The sequence below is a fragment of the Dendrobium catenatum genome, unplaced genomic scaffold (assembly GCF_001605985.2).
Source record: "Dendrobium catenatum unplaced genomic scaffold, ASM160598v2 original_scaffold_12804, whole genome shotgun sequence".
Classification (NCBI taxonomy): Eukaryota; Viridiplantae; Streptophyta; class Magnoliopsida; order Asparagales; family Orchidaceae; genus Dendrobium; species Dendrobium catenatum.
This window is the reverse complement of record NW_021331264.1, coordinates 124691-136574: the sequence shown is the minus strand read 5'-3', so window position 1 is coordinate 136574 and position 11884 is coordinate 124691. Positions and strand designations below refer to the sequence as shown.

Below are 11884 nucleotides of genomic sequence, written 5' to 3'. Positions count from 1 at the left end.
GCTCTAGCGGCGTCTAGAGATTTGGGAGAGATTGATCCTCCTCTCGAATTGAGGATCAATTGTATCTTTGCTATTTTATTCATTATCTAGTGGAATCCAAGTTTCTTCTTGAGTTTTCTCTCAGTTTTCTCGCAATTTCTCGCTGTTTTCCTGTGTTTGGCTGCTGTCCTCTGCTGAAAACAGCAGTTTTCTTCTCGTTCTACTTTAGATTTGGCTAGGAATCTCTAAATTTACTTCAGTAATTTCAAAGAGAAGTTTCTTATTGAATGATATGACATAATATTGAATAAATATAAATCCTCCACAATCTCCACTATTATATCCATCTTCCTCTCTAGCATTAAAAAAAAAATTCTTTTAAATCAAAGAAACTAAACTCAATAATTTTCTTCTCCTCATTCACTGTCAAACAAGATTTGCTTTACTTGTATTCTTCTCCTTCCACGTTGTCAGAGATAAAAAAAATTTAAACTCTAAATTTGATCTCTTCCACCTCCAATGTCTTCCTCTGCTCTCAAAAGAGATATTTTCTCTTTATTAGATTAAATTTACAGAAGAAATTTCACCAAAATATACAAAGATCGATAACATACTTTATTCATTTTTCTTGCTCTCAACCACTTCTCTCGACAGGAACTTTCATTTGTTTGGCTTCACTGGATAAGTGAAATGAAGATATCTCATGTGAGGAGTCACTCTTTTTCACTCCCAAACATGTTCCCTGTCTTAAATCCACGAATCGATCTCGTCAGAAGCCGCACGCACGCACGCAAACTGCGCTCGAGCATGGTTCTATTCCTGCACTCGTCCGCCTATTTCAATGACAGGTCAGTTGAATTGAACCAACCAAGTTCGGTTCTTACAACAAAACAGCAACCAATATTATACACTTTCACCAAATTCTCAATTATTTGATCTTAGCACACACAAGTATAAGGGATCGATATTTCATTTTAAAAATCTAGATGTTACGTTTGTAAACCTGGAAGATTTTGGTGGCATGTACATAAACCTCCTATTTGTTATCATGGATTTCCATCTTGAAGCACAAATATTCTCTTGCTGATTTAATTATTTGCTTTTCTCCTTTATTTTTTCCCATTATCTCTATCTTTTTTCAGTTTACTTAGTAGTCCTCATTGATTTGATATAAAATCAGCGTTACCTATTAATTATTTCCTTTCTTGCATTGTATGCTAAACAAGCTTAGGGGTATATTTTGCATAAAGCATTAGATCGCAATATCATCTTGCGACTATAGGCCAAGCAAAGTACCAGGCCTTTGCCTCAAGCATAGCCCAGTGAAGAAAGAATAATATAATCCTATCTTCCACATGAACGCACTAGCATACTGGAATTAAGCTCCTCATGATGTCATATGTTAATGAAAAAAAGAAAACACGAAAACCATAAATATTGATAATAATTGCTGTGAAAAGAAAAGATAGCGAGTGCTTCAAATGAACATCTACATAACAAGGGACTTGTAGTAGCATTGGAGAATGCAATATTACAATCATCAAGAATTTGGTAATACAATTATACATGTTATTTTTGCTGGTAAGCATCCAGTCAGGAACAGGGCCAGACAGATTATTGCTGGTTAGAAATCTGCAAAGCAAAAAGCAGTTTAATACGAAGAAGAAATTACTTCATAACTCAAGACAAGTGAGTTTTAACTGTTAAGATGGCATACATAAAGTTGGTATGAAGCAAGCTTGATGGAATTATCCCAGATAACATGTTGTAGGTCAAATCCCTGGAATAAAAATGACAAAAGAACATGAAAACATAAGTTCCAACACAGTGATATCTAAAAGAAACGTTTAATAAATTTTTTTAGAAAAATTTCTATCCCATCTATTTCACCATCACTTAGAACAATAGACCCAAGATATCTAAAGCATGTAATCTTTTTAATGACTTGATCACCCAAAGTCACAATCCCACCACTAGATCTATTACTACTAAAATTACACAGCATGTATTCGATTTTAGATCTTCTCAAACAAAAACCTTTAGAATATAAGGTTGACTGCCATAATTTAAGTTTTACTTCAAGTCCTATAGCCTTATCAAAAAGAAGAATATCATTGCAAAAACATACACCATGGTACATCCTCTTGCAAATGTCTAGTGAGAACATCAATGACTAAAGCAAAAAGATATGGGCCTAAAGCTGATCATTGATGTACTCCAACTGAAATAGGAAAATACTTGGTCAAACCACCTTGTGTTTGAACACAAGTAACAGCTCATGCATACATATCCCTAATGACTTGAATATAAGCATGATTAACTCCTTTCTTTTCTAGAACTCTCCATAGCACTTCTCTTAAAACTTTATCATATGCTTTGTCTAAATCAATAAATATCATATGTAGATCCTCCTTATTCTCTGTAAACTTCTCCACCAACCCTCTCAATAAATGAATAGCTTCCATAGTAGACCTACACAGCAAGAATCCAAATTTATTTCAAGAGATATTAGTATCACGATGTAACCTATGCTCCATAACTCTTTCCTATAGTTTTAAAGTATGACGCATTAATTTAATTCCTCTATAATCAGCACAATCATGAGCACCATCTTTACTCATAAAAATAAGAATCAACACACTCATTCTCCACTCATCTAGCATCTTTTTAGTCTTCAAAATAACATAAAAAAGTTTAGTAAACCAAGAATTCATTCATCTCCTAAGCATTTTCACACCTCTATTGGAATATCATTAGGTCCAACACTTTTCCACACTTCATTTTCTTTAAAGCCTTTTTAACTTCGGTTTTACTAATACGTCGAAAAAAAAATATTTTTATTTAGGGTGCTAAGGTTACTAAAGTTAATCATATTCTCACAATCTTCACTTCTCATCTACCTTTGTTGAATATCCTCTTCTAATAAAAATATTTTTTGATATTCCTTAATGCACTTCACTTGAATTAAATCCTCACTACTCATATCTCTTTATTTGGCTAACTTATACATATATCTTTCGTCCTCCTTATTATCTAATCTATTATATAAATTATTAAAAACTAAAATCTTTGCATTGCATATTGCTTTCTTAGACTCCTTAAAGGCCTATTTATATCTTTTCAAACCATTCGAGTTTTTACATCTAAACACATTTTTATAACAAAATTTCTTATTTTTAATCTTTTTTTGCACATTTTGATTCCTCCATCAACTATTTTTACTAATAGGTGTTTTTCTCTTTGATACTATAAGCACATCTTTTGCAACATTATTAATATCAGTAGCTACTTTTTCTCACATGATAATAAATTCCTCATGCACAAACAAAATCTTAAGATCTAAAATCTTCCTCTCAAACATATTTGTGATAATATTTTTAAATGCCTACATCTAATCATAAAGCAATATTTTACTTTATTTTTTATATTATGCCCCTTCATCTTAAGGTTCAAAACTAATAAGCGATGAAGTTTATGGACTATAACAAATAAACCAATAGAAAAAAATAAAAAAATCATATTAAAATATAATTTATGGACTATATTTTGGCTTTTGGGTTATTCATTTTCTGAAAGATAGTTCAAAATCTATATTCAATGAAGTTTGGTTTTGTCCTAACCAAATTTTGGTGGTCTGATTCAGTTCATTTATGGATCGAAATTCAAGTGGATTTGTTTCCATGAGTGAAGAATTGAAAATTATTGTTTTAGTCAATCCAATAAGTCAAATGGACCAAACCAATTGAATGCATATCTTATCATGGTTTACGTAGTTTGTAGCTGAAAACTATGATTGGTGGACCTATAAAGATTAAAGAATAAGTTGGAAGTTAGAATATATGAACTATGAAGGAATATTTTTGGAGAAAGAAAGCTTGAGATTACTAGAATAAAAATTAAGTATGATATACAATTTTTCTGAGTGTTACATGTTAGTTCTATGTGAAATCTGATTGGGTTGATCAATTGGATTATACTGTTAGAACTGACCTCAACTCAGTTTCTCGTACTCGCTTGGGAGCGAGGGGGAGGGGGTCCTCACCTTGCTTGGGTTCAAGTGTACCCGAGCGCCGCTGTGTACCCTAGCGCCTCAGCTCTACAAAAATTTGTTGGGAGAAAAGATTGAGAGCGGAACGTCGCAACGCTGTTAGGCGGACTGAAGAAAAGGCATTAAGCACTGCAATGCTCCAAATTGGCGCCGCAGCGCTACGAGGTAGACTGGACAGTTTGCTTTCTCATTTTTCTCAAGGGTGGCGTCCCTTTGTGGTATGCATAGAGGCTTTTCTCTTTTGTTTAGTGGGTGAGAATTGTGTAAGAGAAAAGAGAAGCAAGAAGAGAGCGAGTGAGAAGATAGATCTGTATTTATTTCTCCCAATTTTCATAGTGAATTTCTTGGTGTGGTGTGGCTCCGTGATTTTTTCTTAATTTCAGATATTCTCACTTAAATCCTAGTGTCATTTACTTTTCGTTGCATTCTATTTTTTCTTGTTTATTTCTTTACGAGATTTACTTTCACATCCTCAACATTGAAGTAAGATTTATGAATCAATGTCACTTAAATGTGCATTGAATAGATTTAGCATCGCTTAACACAAATGAATGTAAAATGGGATTCATAAAATTCACCCCAAATAGTGGGTTTAAGGCTAATGATCAATGATGATGATGAAACAGAGTGTTGAATGAGAATAATGTCCCGGCCAATACTTGATGCGGAAATCCAATGATCCATGCCTATCCGAGGAGGAGCTGAAGATCGACGGTCGTAATCGTCCTATGTTATCTTAAATTTTATTTGTAATTTTTATTTTAATTATGCATTTTCCATTTTTACCCTTAAGGGTTTAATCTTATGTAAGCCCTAAGGGCATAATCGTCTTATTTTAGTTTCTTTTATTTCTGAGGCCTATATATATATATATATATATAGACTTTTGCTAGCGTAATGGTATGATAGAGTTTTAATAAAATTTTGTTCTGCACTTTTGTCCCTTGGGAGGACGTTAGTGAGAATCCCTATAGTGGGAATCGTAGTTTCCACCAGCCACAGGATCAGTCCGGGCTCGTGGCTTGAAGTCCCTTGGTTAAGGGCAACGCATCACCCGTCAATCTTCGGAAGAGTCCGAGACTCGCAGTTTATTTTCTTTCTTTAATCCCTCGCCACCTTCTCCTTTAATCGTCGGCTAAATCTTCCCCTAGTTGTCAGCTTTCTACCTCCCATCCTTTTCCCCACCACCGGCCACCCACCCCCTTTCCTTTTCACCCATCGGCCACCACCATCCCCTTCTTCCAACCTCCGATCACCTCTCCATCTCCACCCTAAAACCCCACCAAATCGCCACCTTCTCCACCAAGCCGCCACATTCCTTGGCCCTCTCGTCCTAGTTTCCTTCTTTCCTTTTGGGATTTATTTTAATTTTGGAGAGCTTTTGAATTTAAATTCAAATGAATTTAAATTTCACATCCTTTCCTAAATTAGTTATCTTATTTTAGGAAAGTATTTCAATCAAACCTATTTCAAATTAAAATAGGATTTGATTTAAATACTTCTTCCTAATTTAAGATTCCCCATTTGGCAAACCTTTAAATCACCTCCAAAGGCCCACTAAATTTTGAATTTCAAAATTCAAACCATCCTTAATTCCTTTCCTAAAATAAGTCTTATCAATTTGGAAAGGAAATCTATTTGAATTTCAAATATTTTCCTAAAATTAACTAAGCTAACTTAGGAAAGTTCTAAAATTAAGTCTAATTTGATCTTAAATTAGATATGATTTAATTACCCTTTTCCTAATTTAGAATCATGATTTAGGAAGTTTAAATTCCCTCCAAAACCCCCTCTTTCCTTAATTAGATTATCATTAATTTGTAAAGTAATTTAAATTCAAATTAATCCAATTTGAATTTCAAAGCCTAATTAATTATTTTAATTTTGGAACTTCCCTCATCCTATTAATTAATCAAATCTGAAATTGATAGATTAATTAATCTCTAACCTAAATACATTGAACCTAGACACCCCTTCCCTCCCCCTCTTTCTCTTGATTGGAGCCAATCTCGCTTTGATGACCTACTTTCCTAAAATATTCTAGATAATTTTAGAAAGAGAATCAATCTGATTTGAATTCAAATTCAAATTTCAAATTCTTTCCAAAAATATCTAGTGTTAAATTAGAAAATCTCTTAAATCAATCCAAATCAATTTCAAATTAAATGGTATTGATTATCTCTCTTTCTAAAATTGAAATTTAATATTAGGAGAGCATTAACTCCACCAATCCACTCCCCAAATTCATGCATGCGGTCCACCCCCCCCCCCCCCCCCCCTTCTCCCTCATATCTCCCTCTCTCCATTAATTCCCCTTCCCCTTTGGAGTTAAATTTAAATTTCAAATTCCAAATCCCTCCTAATTAAAATCTGAAAATTAAATTCATACTTTAAGTGGCTAGCCGCTCCCGTTCTACATCAATACTCACTATAAATAACCGTATGTACATAATATAAAGAACCAAATGTATAAGATAGTAATGTCACAATGATAATAGATAAAAATAGTCAAGGTATTTTCTCTTAAGACAATGAACAAGCACCCAACTAGATAAGATCTTTCATCCGTCTCATTTCTCTCTCTCCTAAACATCTTTCTTTTTCACTTTCAGATTAAAGACAGAAATAAGTCTCCTAAAATTTGTGCTAACAGCCCAATAGTTGCATACAATGTACATAGCTAGCTCACTTTTATGGTTTAAATTGGACGGAAAATCATATATGGATTTGCTAGAAGGGCCGATGAGCGCAACATGACTGGAAAAATTTTCAGAATATAATACAACTATCTATTAAAGCAGTAGCACAAAATTTGAGAGATTAACATCGTATTGCATTATCTAATGCCATAACCTAATGCTTAACTAAATTGTGCTGCAAAGAGTCAACAGTTAAATTGATACTATTCAAATTTTTTTGGGCTAGATACGAAAGAAAAATATTTGCAAAACATCTTTTTCCCAATTCCAAAATACTCAACTTACAAGCGCTTGAGATTCAAAAAGGCTCCGATGAAAGGAGGTATCTCTCCAACTATACCACAGTTCCTTAAGGTTCTGCATCATCATAGTACAGAATAATATTCCCTCAAAAACAAAAAAATATATAAGCTCTACAACAAGAAAAAACTAAAGAAACAAAAAGCTTACAGGTATGTCATCTGTTGCATACCCTCCAGCTGTGGAAAAGTAGAGTTTCCAGTAATATCACTGATTCGCCTGCAAAGAGTAGACAGTAAAAGTATCATTTAAAGTATGCCAAAAGGTTCTATATCTGTGTTATGTCAAGTAAGGTGAAATATATTCACATAATGCATGTATAATAATGTATAAGAGAATCCTTGTTTACAAGTCAATTAAGTTCTTTAAAAGTGGCATTCCAGTAGGAATAGGTCCTTTAAGACCACTTGCTTGAAGATCTCTGCAATCCACAAAGTTTATAGAGGATTGGTTAATTATAATTCATTCTATAATGCTAAAACATGCATTTAATTGAATAAAGAGAGAATGCTAACATTCTTTGAATCTGTGACCAATTTTGAAGGAACTGTGGTATATTTCCTGTGAAGTTGTTACTGGCAATCATACTGCAATACAATTTTCTCCCAATAATTGCCGATCTATCGGAATTAAAATAGTTTACAATCCATATAAAAATTTATTACTTACAAGTATACCAAGTTTGAGAGGTTAGCAAAAGTGGCTGGCAACTCTCCAGTAAATGCATTTGCAGAGAACTGCCTGGAGAATTAGGGAATTAATTGATAAAATCTACACCTGAATATGAATTTGATATGAACTAAATTAAGGGAAGAGGGGTAAATAATATTGAGAAGCCTCACATTTTTTGTAAGTTCTGAAGATAACCCAGCTCCTTTGGAAGAGATCCTGTAAATTGATTTGCTTCTAGTGCCCTGGCCAAATGAGGTTAGAATAATTAGTCATGAACTCGTAGGCTAAGAAGAGTTAAAAGGAGCAAAGAGTATAATTAATATCAAGTTACAGATTTTGAAGTGTTGTTATGTTTCCAATCCATGACGGAATTTGCCCCGAAACACTATTACCAAGAAGTGAACTGCATTATAAATTTCATGATCAATCAACAAAATATCAACCAAGTTCCTGCATATATGAATTCATCTTTAAGTACTAAACTGTTGACCTACAAATTTACTAGAGGAAGAACTGCCCATTCATCAGGTATTGTACCACTCAGGAAGTTGCGGGTGAGATCACTGCACAAAATATGAGTTCCAGTAGGTAAATTTTTAGACAAAGGTTATTTAGACTGTTCCAAGAATAATCCTTTAAAGAGGCATACATTTCTTGGAGAAAAGGAAGTGAGGCCATTTCACTTGGTAGGGTACCCACAAGATTTTGGGACTTGAGTACACTGCAAGTACAAAACGAAATAAATAATCAATAAGCTCTTTTGCAGTTAATATCTTCCATATAACATAGATTTATTTATAAATAAAGGAGAAAAATGAAATCAATTTTGGGAAACAATGAGAGCTTGAATGATAAAGCTTCATTTAGAACATAATACTCAATAAATGTTTTCCTAAGATCCAAAATTATCAATGTTAAAATGATAGGAAACACTTGTATTCCTAATTGATCCCCTCCAAATCAGCCCCCAAATCTTCAATTAGGAAACATCTTCTAATTAATTCCCTTTGATTAAGAACCTTCCTAAACATCTCCCTCTTGATTAGGAAACGTCTTAATTCCCTCACAATCAAATCAACTGATCCATCATAAATATTCACTAAACCTTACTTCACTGAATCCATAAAACTTATGAGACAAGCTTGATTTCTTCTCATGTTCTCACAAATCTATCACAAAGACAAATGGCCATCACTATGACAGAGATAAGGTGACAAGCATATCCATGGGTAGAAGTGGGGATTAAACAACTAAGATGGTTTATGGATTTCTTCTTTCACGAACAAGAACGTTCATTTACTTATCTAAAACTGAAATCACAATGGTCAGAAAGGAAAAGATGCATGCACACTCAGGAAAAGAAGAAATATAACAATCAGTTTACTATAAGCAGTTAATAGTAAAAAATATCCAAACTCACATGCTTGTCACATGGCAGATGCTTCCATTATTAGTGCAATTATTGCACCAGACGCTGTTCTCAAATCCACTAGGAGCATTATGAGTTACCCAGCCAGCTTGCTGACTGCACGGATCCACACTGAAGTTCCAATCTGTTTTCTTCAAAACCGCAGCGATGCGTTTTAGGGTTTCAACTGAGCAAATAAAAGAAAAGGAAACAAGAGCCAGATAAATCACTATCGATCAAAATAAATTATCTTGAAAATATTCTTCCATGGTGAAACTAAAAATAAAACAAAATCAGCAGGAGTTTCAAATAATGCTTCCTGAAAACTACAGAAAACCCTGAAACAAAGATCTAGTTAAAGGAAAATGATTACATATCATCTTTAAAAAAAAAAAAAAAAACTCAGCTTTCCAGATAGAAAATTTTACTAACTACTTGTGGGCATTCTTTCAAGCAATTGATATGCGGGTCTAGTATGATAAGAAGAAACAAATTACAATCTTTCGTAATTGTCGTGTCTGAAAAGCAAATATAGCTCAGCTAAGCGGAAGAAAGCCCTTACTCTCGTCCTGAGGCAGGAGGCTGGACACAGATAATGCCACAGGGATCAACGAAGAGATCATTAAAAGAGAAAAACATAGTTTTTTTGAGCGCATCTCCACCTCAGAATATCTTCAGATGATTTTTCTGAGTCTGGTCTTCTCTCTGAGGCTCTAAGGGAAATCAGGGTAGCCAGCTTATACTTGTCAACCGCCGACGGAAACAAGACAGCGTATTTCCGTGTCGCCGTCATGCAAGTAAGCCGCCATCAAAGACCTTATATCGCGGATGAAACTAACGGCTTTGCTGCTCAGGAGCCACGACCCACAAGTCACTCTTCGCTTATACTCAGTCGATGCAAAAAAAAAAATCCCCTAATGTTTCCAAAAAAAAATTTACCGTACTTATTCTGTAAATTTTCGGCCATCCCTATTCCCTAATTTAAGAAAAACTCTTTTTTACTCGGTTTGTCTTGCCAGCACTCAGCACAATTATATTTATCTTAATCCTATTTAATCACTAATGAAATTTACATTGGTGAGTGAGGATGTGCAGCGCGTCAACCGCATTGGCAATTCGGACGGCGTGCAACCATAAATTAATCAAGAATCAAGAGAAATTGTACTCTGATTCTTCTCTTTTCACATAACAACGTTCTACATCTATGAAGCGAAAATTTAAGCCTTTTTTACGCTTATTTCAAGAATCATTCATAGAAAGTTTTATTGAAATCCCTAACGGAATTTGAAGCAAAATAAATTTAGATAAGTTGCACAAATTTTGGCAAATTTGATCTAAACAGAATGTGGCGGTATATCAGAATCAAAAAAACATTTATATCATTACATTGAAGATCCTTGGAGGCTTGGGAGCGGAACTCTTAGTACCGATCCATAGATCGCTAGAAGCAGCGGAGCCATGGTAGTTTGGAGATCGAGAAACCAGAGAGAAACTATGGGGTAGTTGCCATGAAGAGGAGCAGTTTAACTGTATTTCTAGGGGCTGTTTGGTATCGGATTTAAGCTCAGATTCACATGCAATTATAGTATATCCTATCAGGCCGTTTTCGAGCGCTCTATAACTTCCAGTCCTTTTTTTTTTGGGGAAAAATTTGGGGCTAGAAGCCCATCTCATTGCTATAACGGTTACAAGTAAGTAAGGTAATCAAAACTATAATCCAAAATCTCGTTTGAGATTTTGGATTCTAAAGAAGAGAAAATACAATTCTAAAGAGAAATGAAGCAAAAACAGTTGGGCAATGAGCCAAGGACTCAGAAAAATGCTCAATACTCAAAAGGGTCAAAATTACGTTTTGGTCTTGATATGAGCATAGCCCCTGGTTGCCCAGAGGACAGTCCAAGGGGCAGCTGAAACCAATTCAGCGTTCATCATCCTCCTGTCAAAAATTCCCTCAGCCTCAGCATAATGAACTGCACCTCCTGAACAATGAAAAACCACCATCCAGGCAACAGAAAGAAAGACAGCATTGAAACGTTCGGTGCCATAGAAACACCCCATAACCCAAATGCATATAGATTTACTGTTTCCATCTCAGATTTTTTAACATCACCGCGCTTTCTTGATTTTAGCAATAATAGTGTCTTTGCTGTCAATAATGCCACCAAATAATCTGTCGTTTCTTGCTCTCCAAATAAAATAAATCGAGGCAGCAGCCATAAGAAGATATTGGCTTTTAGTCTTAGCAATAAAACCTTGCTCACAAATGCTATCAAAAACCTGATGAAAATTTGGCCTCATAAAAAGATTATGCATCCAGGGGAAAAGAGCTCTAGCAATGTCAAAACTGTAGCTGCATTCATAGAATAAGTGAGTTATAGACTCCCTATCAATGTGACAAAAACAGCAGGTATTTGGAACTAAAATACCCCGAACAGCAAGGACACCCGCTGTTTTTAAGCCCCCATTAAACATCATCCAAGCATAAACCGTGAAACGGAGAGCATTGTGCTTATGCCAAATGTACTTATGTCAAGGAACCACATTCATATTTTCATAAAACTGAGAATTGAAGTCATTAAAAGTTGGATTTTGCTTGTTGTTCCAGAGGTGGTTCTCAGAATAAGAATCAATAGGAACAGAATGAATAACAGCAGCCATTTGGTTATCCAAACAATAAGGTAGGTTCCAATTATCAGCTAAAATGAGCTGGGAGACAGTACAGTCAAAGAGAGAGGAGAAACTGGAAGTGTTGTTCATGCTCATCAAATGGTCAGCCAC

At 34.7% G+C, this 11884-nt stretch overlaps 1 protein-coding gene across 4 annotated transcripts in view; it reads right to left on the bottom strand.

Moving 5' to 3' along the window:
* Positions 1-9979, bottom strand: part of LOC110100374 (probable leucine-rich repeat receptor-like serine/threonine-protein kinase At3g14840) — a 61252-nt gene extending 51273 nt beyond the window's left edge. For 2 of the 4 annotated variants that reach the window (XM_028691558.1, XM_020827831.2), the window contains exons 1-13: positions 9669-9979; positions 9119-9293; positions 8348-8419; positions 8193-8261; positions 8030-8101; positions 7869-7940; positions 7696-7767; positions 7542-7613; positions 7376-7447; positions 7177-7245; positions 7012-7083; positions 1697-1759; positions 1546-1611 (exon numbers count right to left, since the gene is read on the bottom strand). In XM_028691558.1, coding sequence (XP_028547391.1) covers positions 1546-1611; positions 1697-1759; positions 7012-7083; positions 7177-7245; positions 7376-7447; positions 7542-7613; positions 7696-7767; positions 7869-7940; positions 8030-8101; positions 8193-8261; positions 8348-8419; positions 9119-9293; positions 9669-9762 — 1040 coding nt within the window. In that variant the 5' untranslated portion in view covers positions 9763-9979. Of the gene's footprint in view, positions 1-1545; positions 1612-1696; positions 1760-7011; positions 7084-7176; positions 7246-7375; positions 7448-7541; positions 7614-7695; positions 7768-7868; positions 7941-8029; positions 8102-8192; positions 8262-8347; positions 8420-9118; positions 9294-9603 lie in introns of all 4 variants that reach the window. The other 2 variants (XM_028691559.1, XM_020827834.2) reach the window with 2 other exon arrangements.
* Between the last annotated feature and the right edge of the window lie 1905 nt (positions 9980-11884).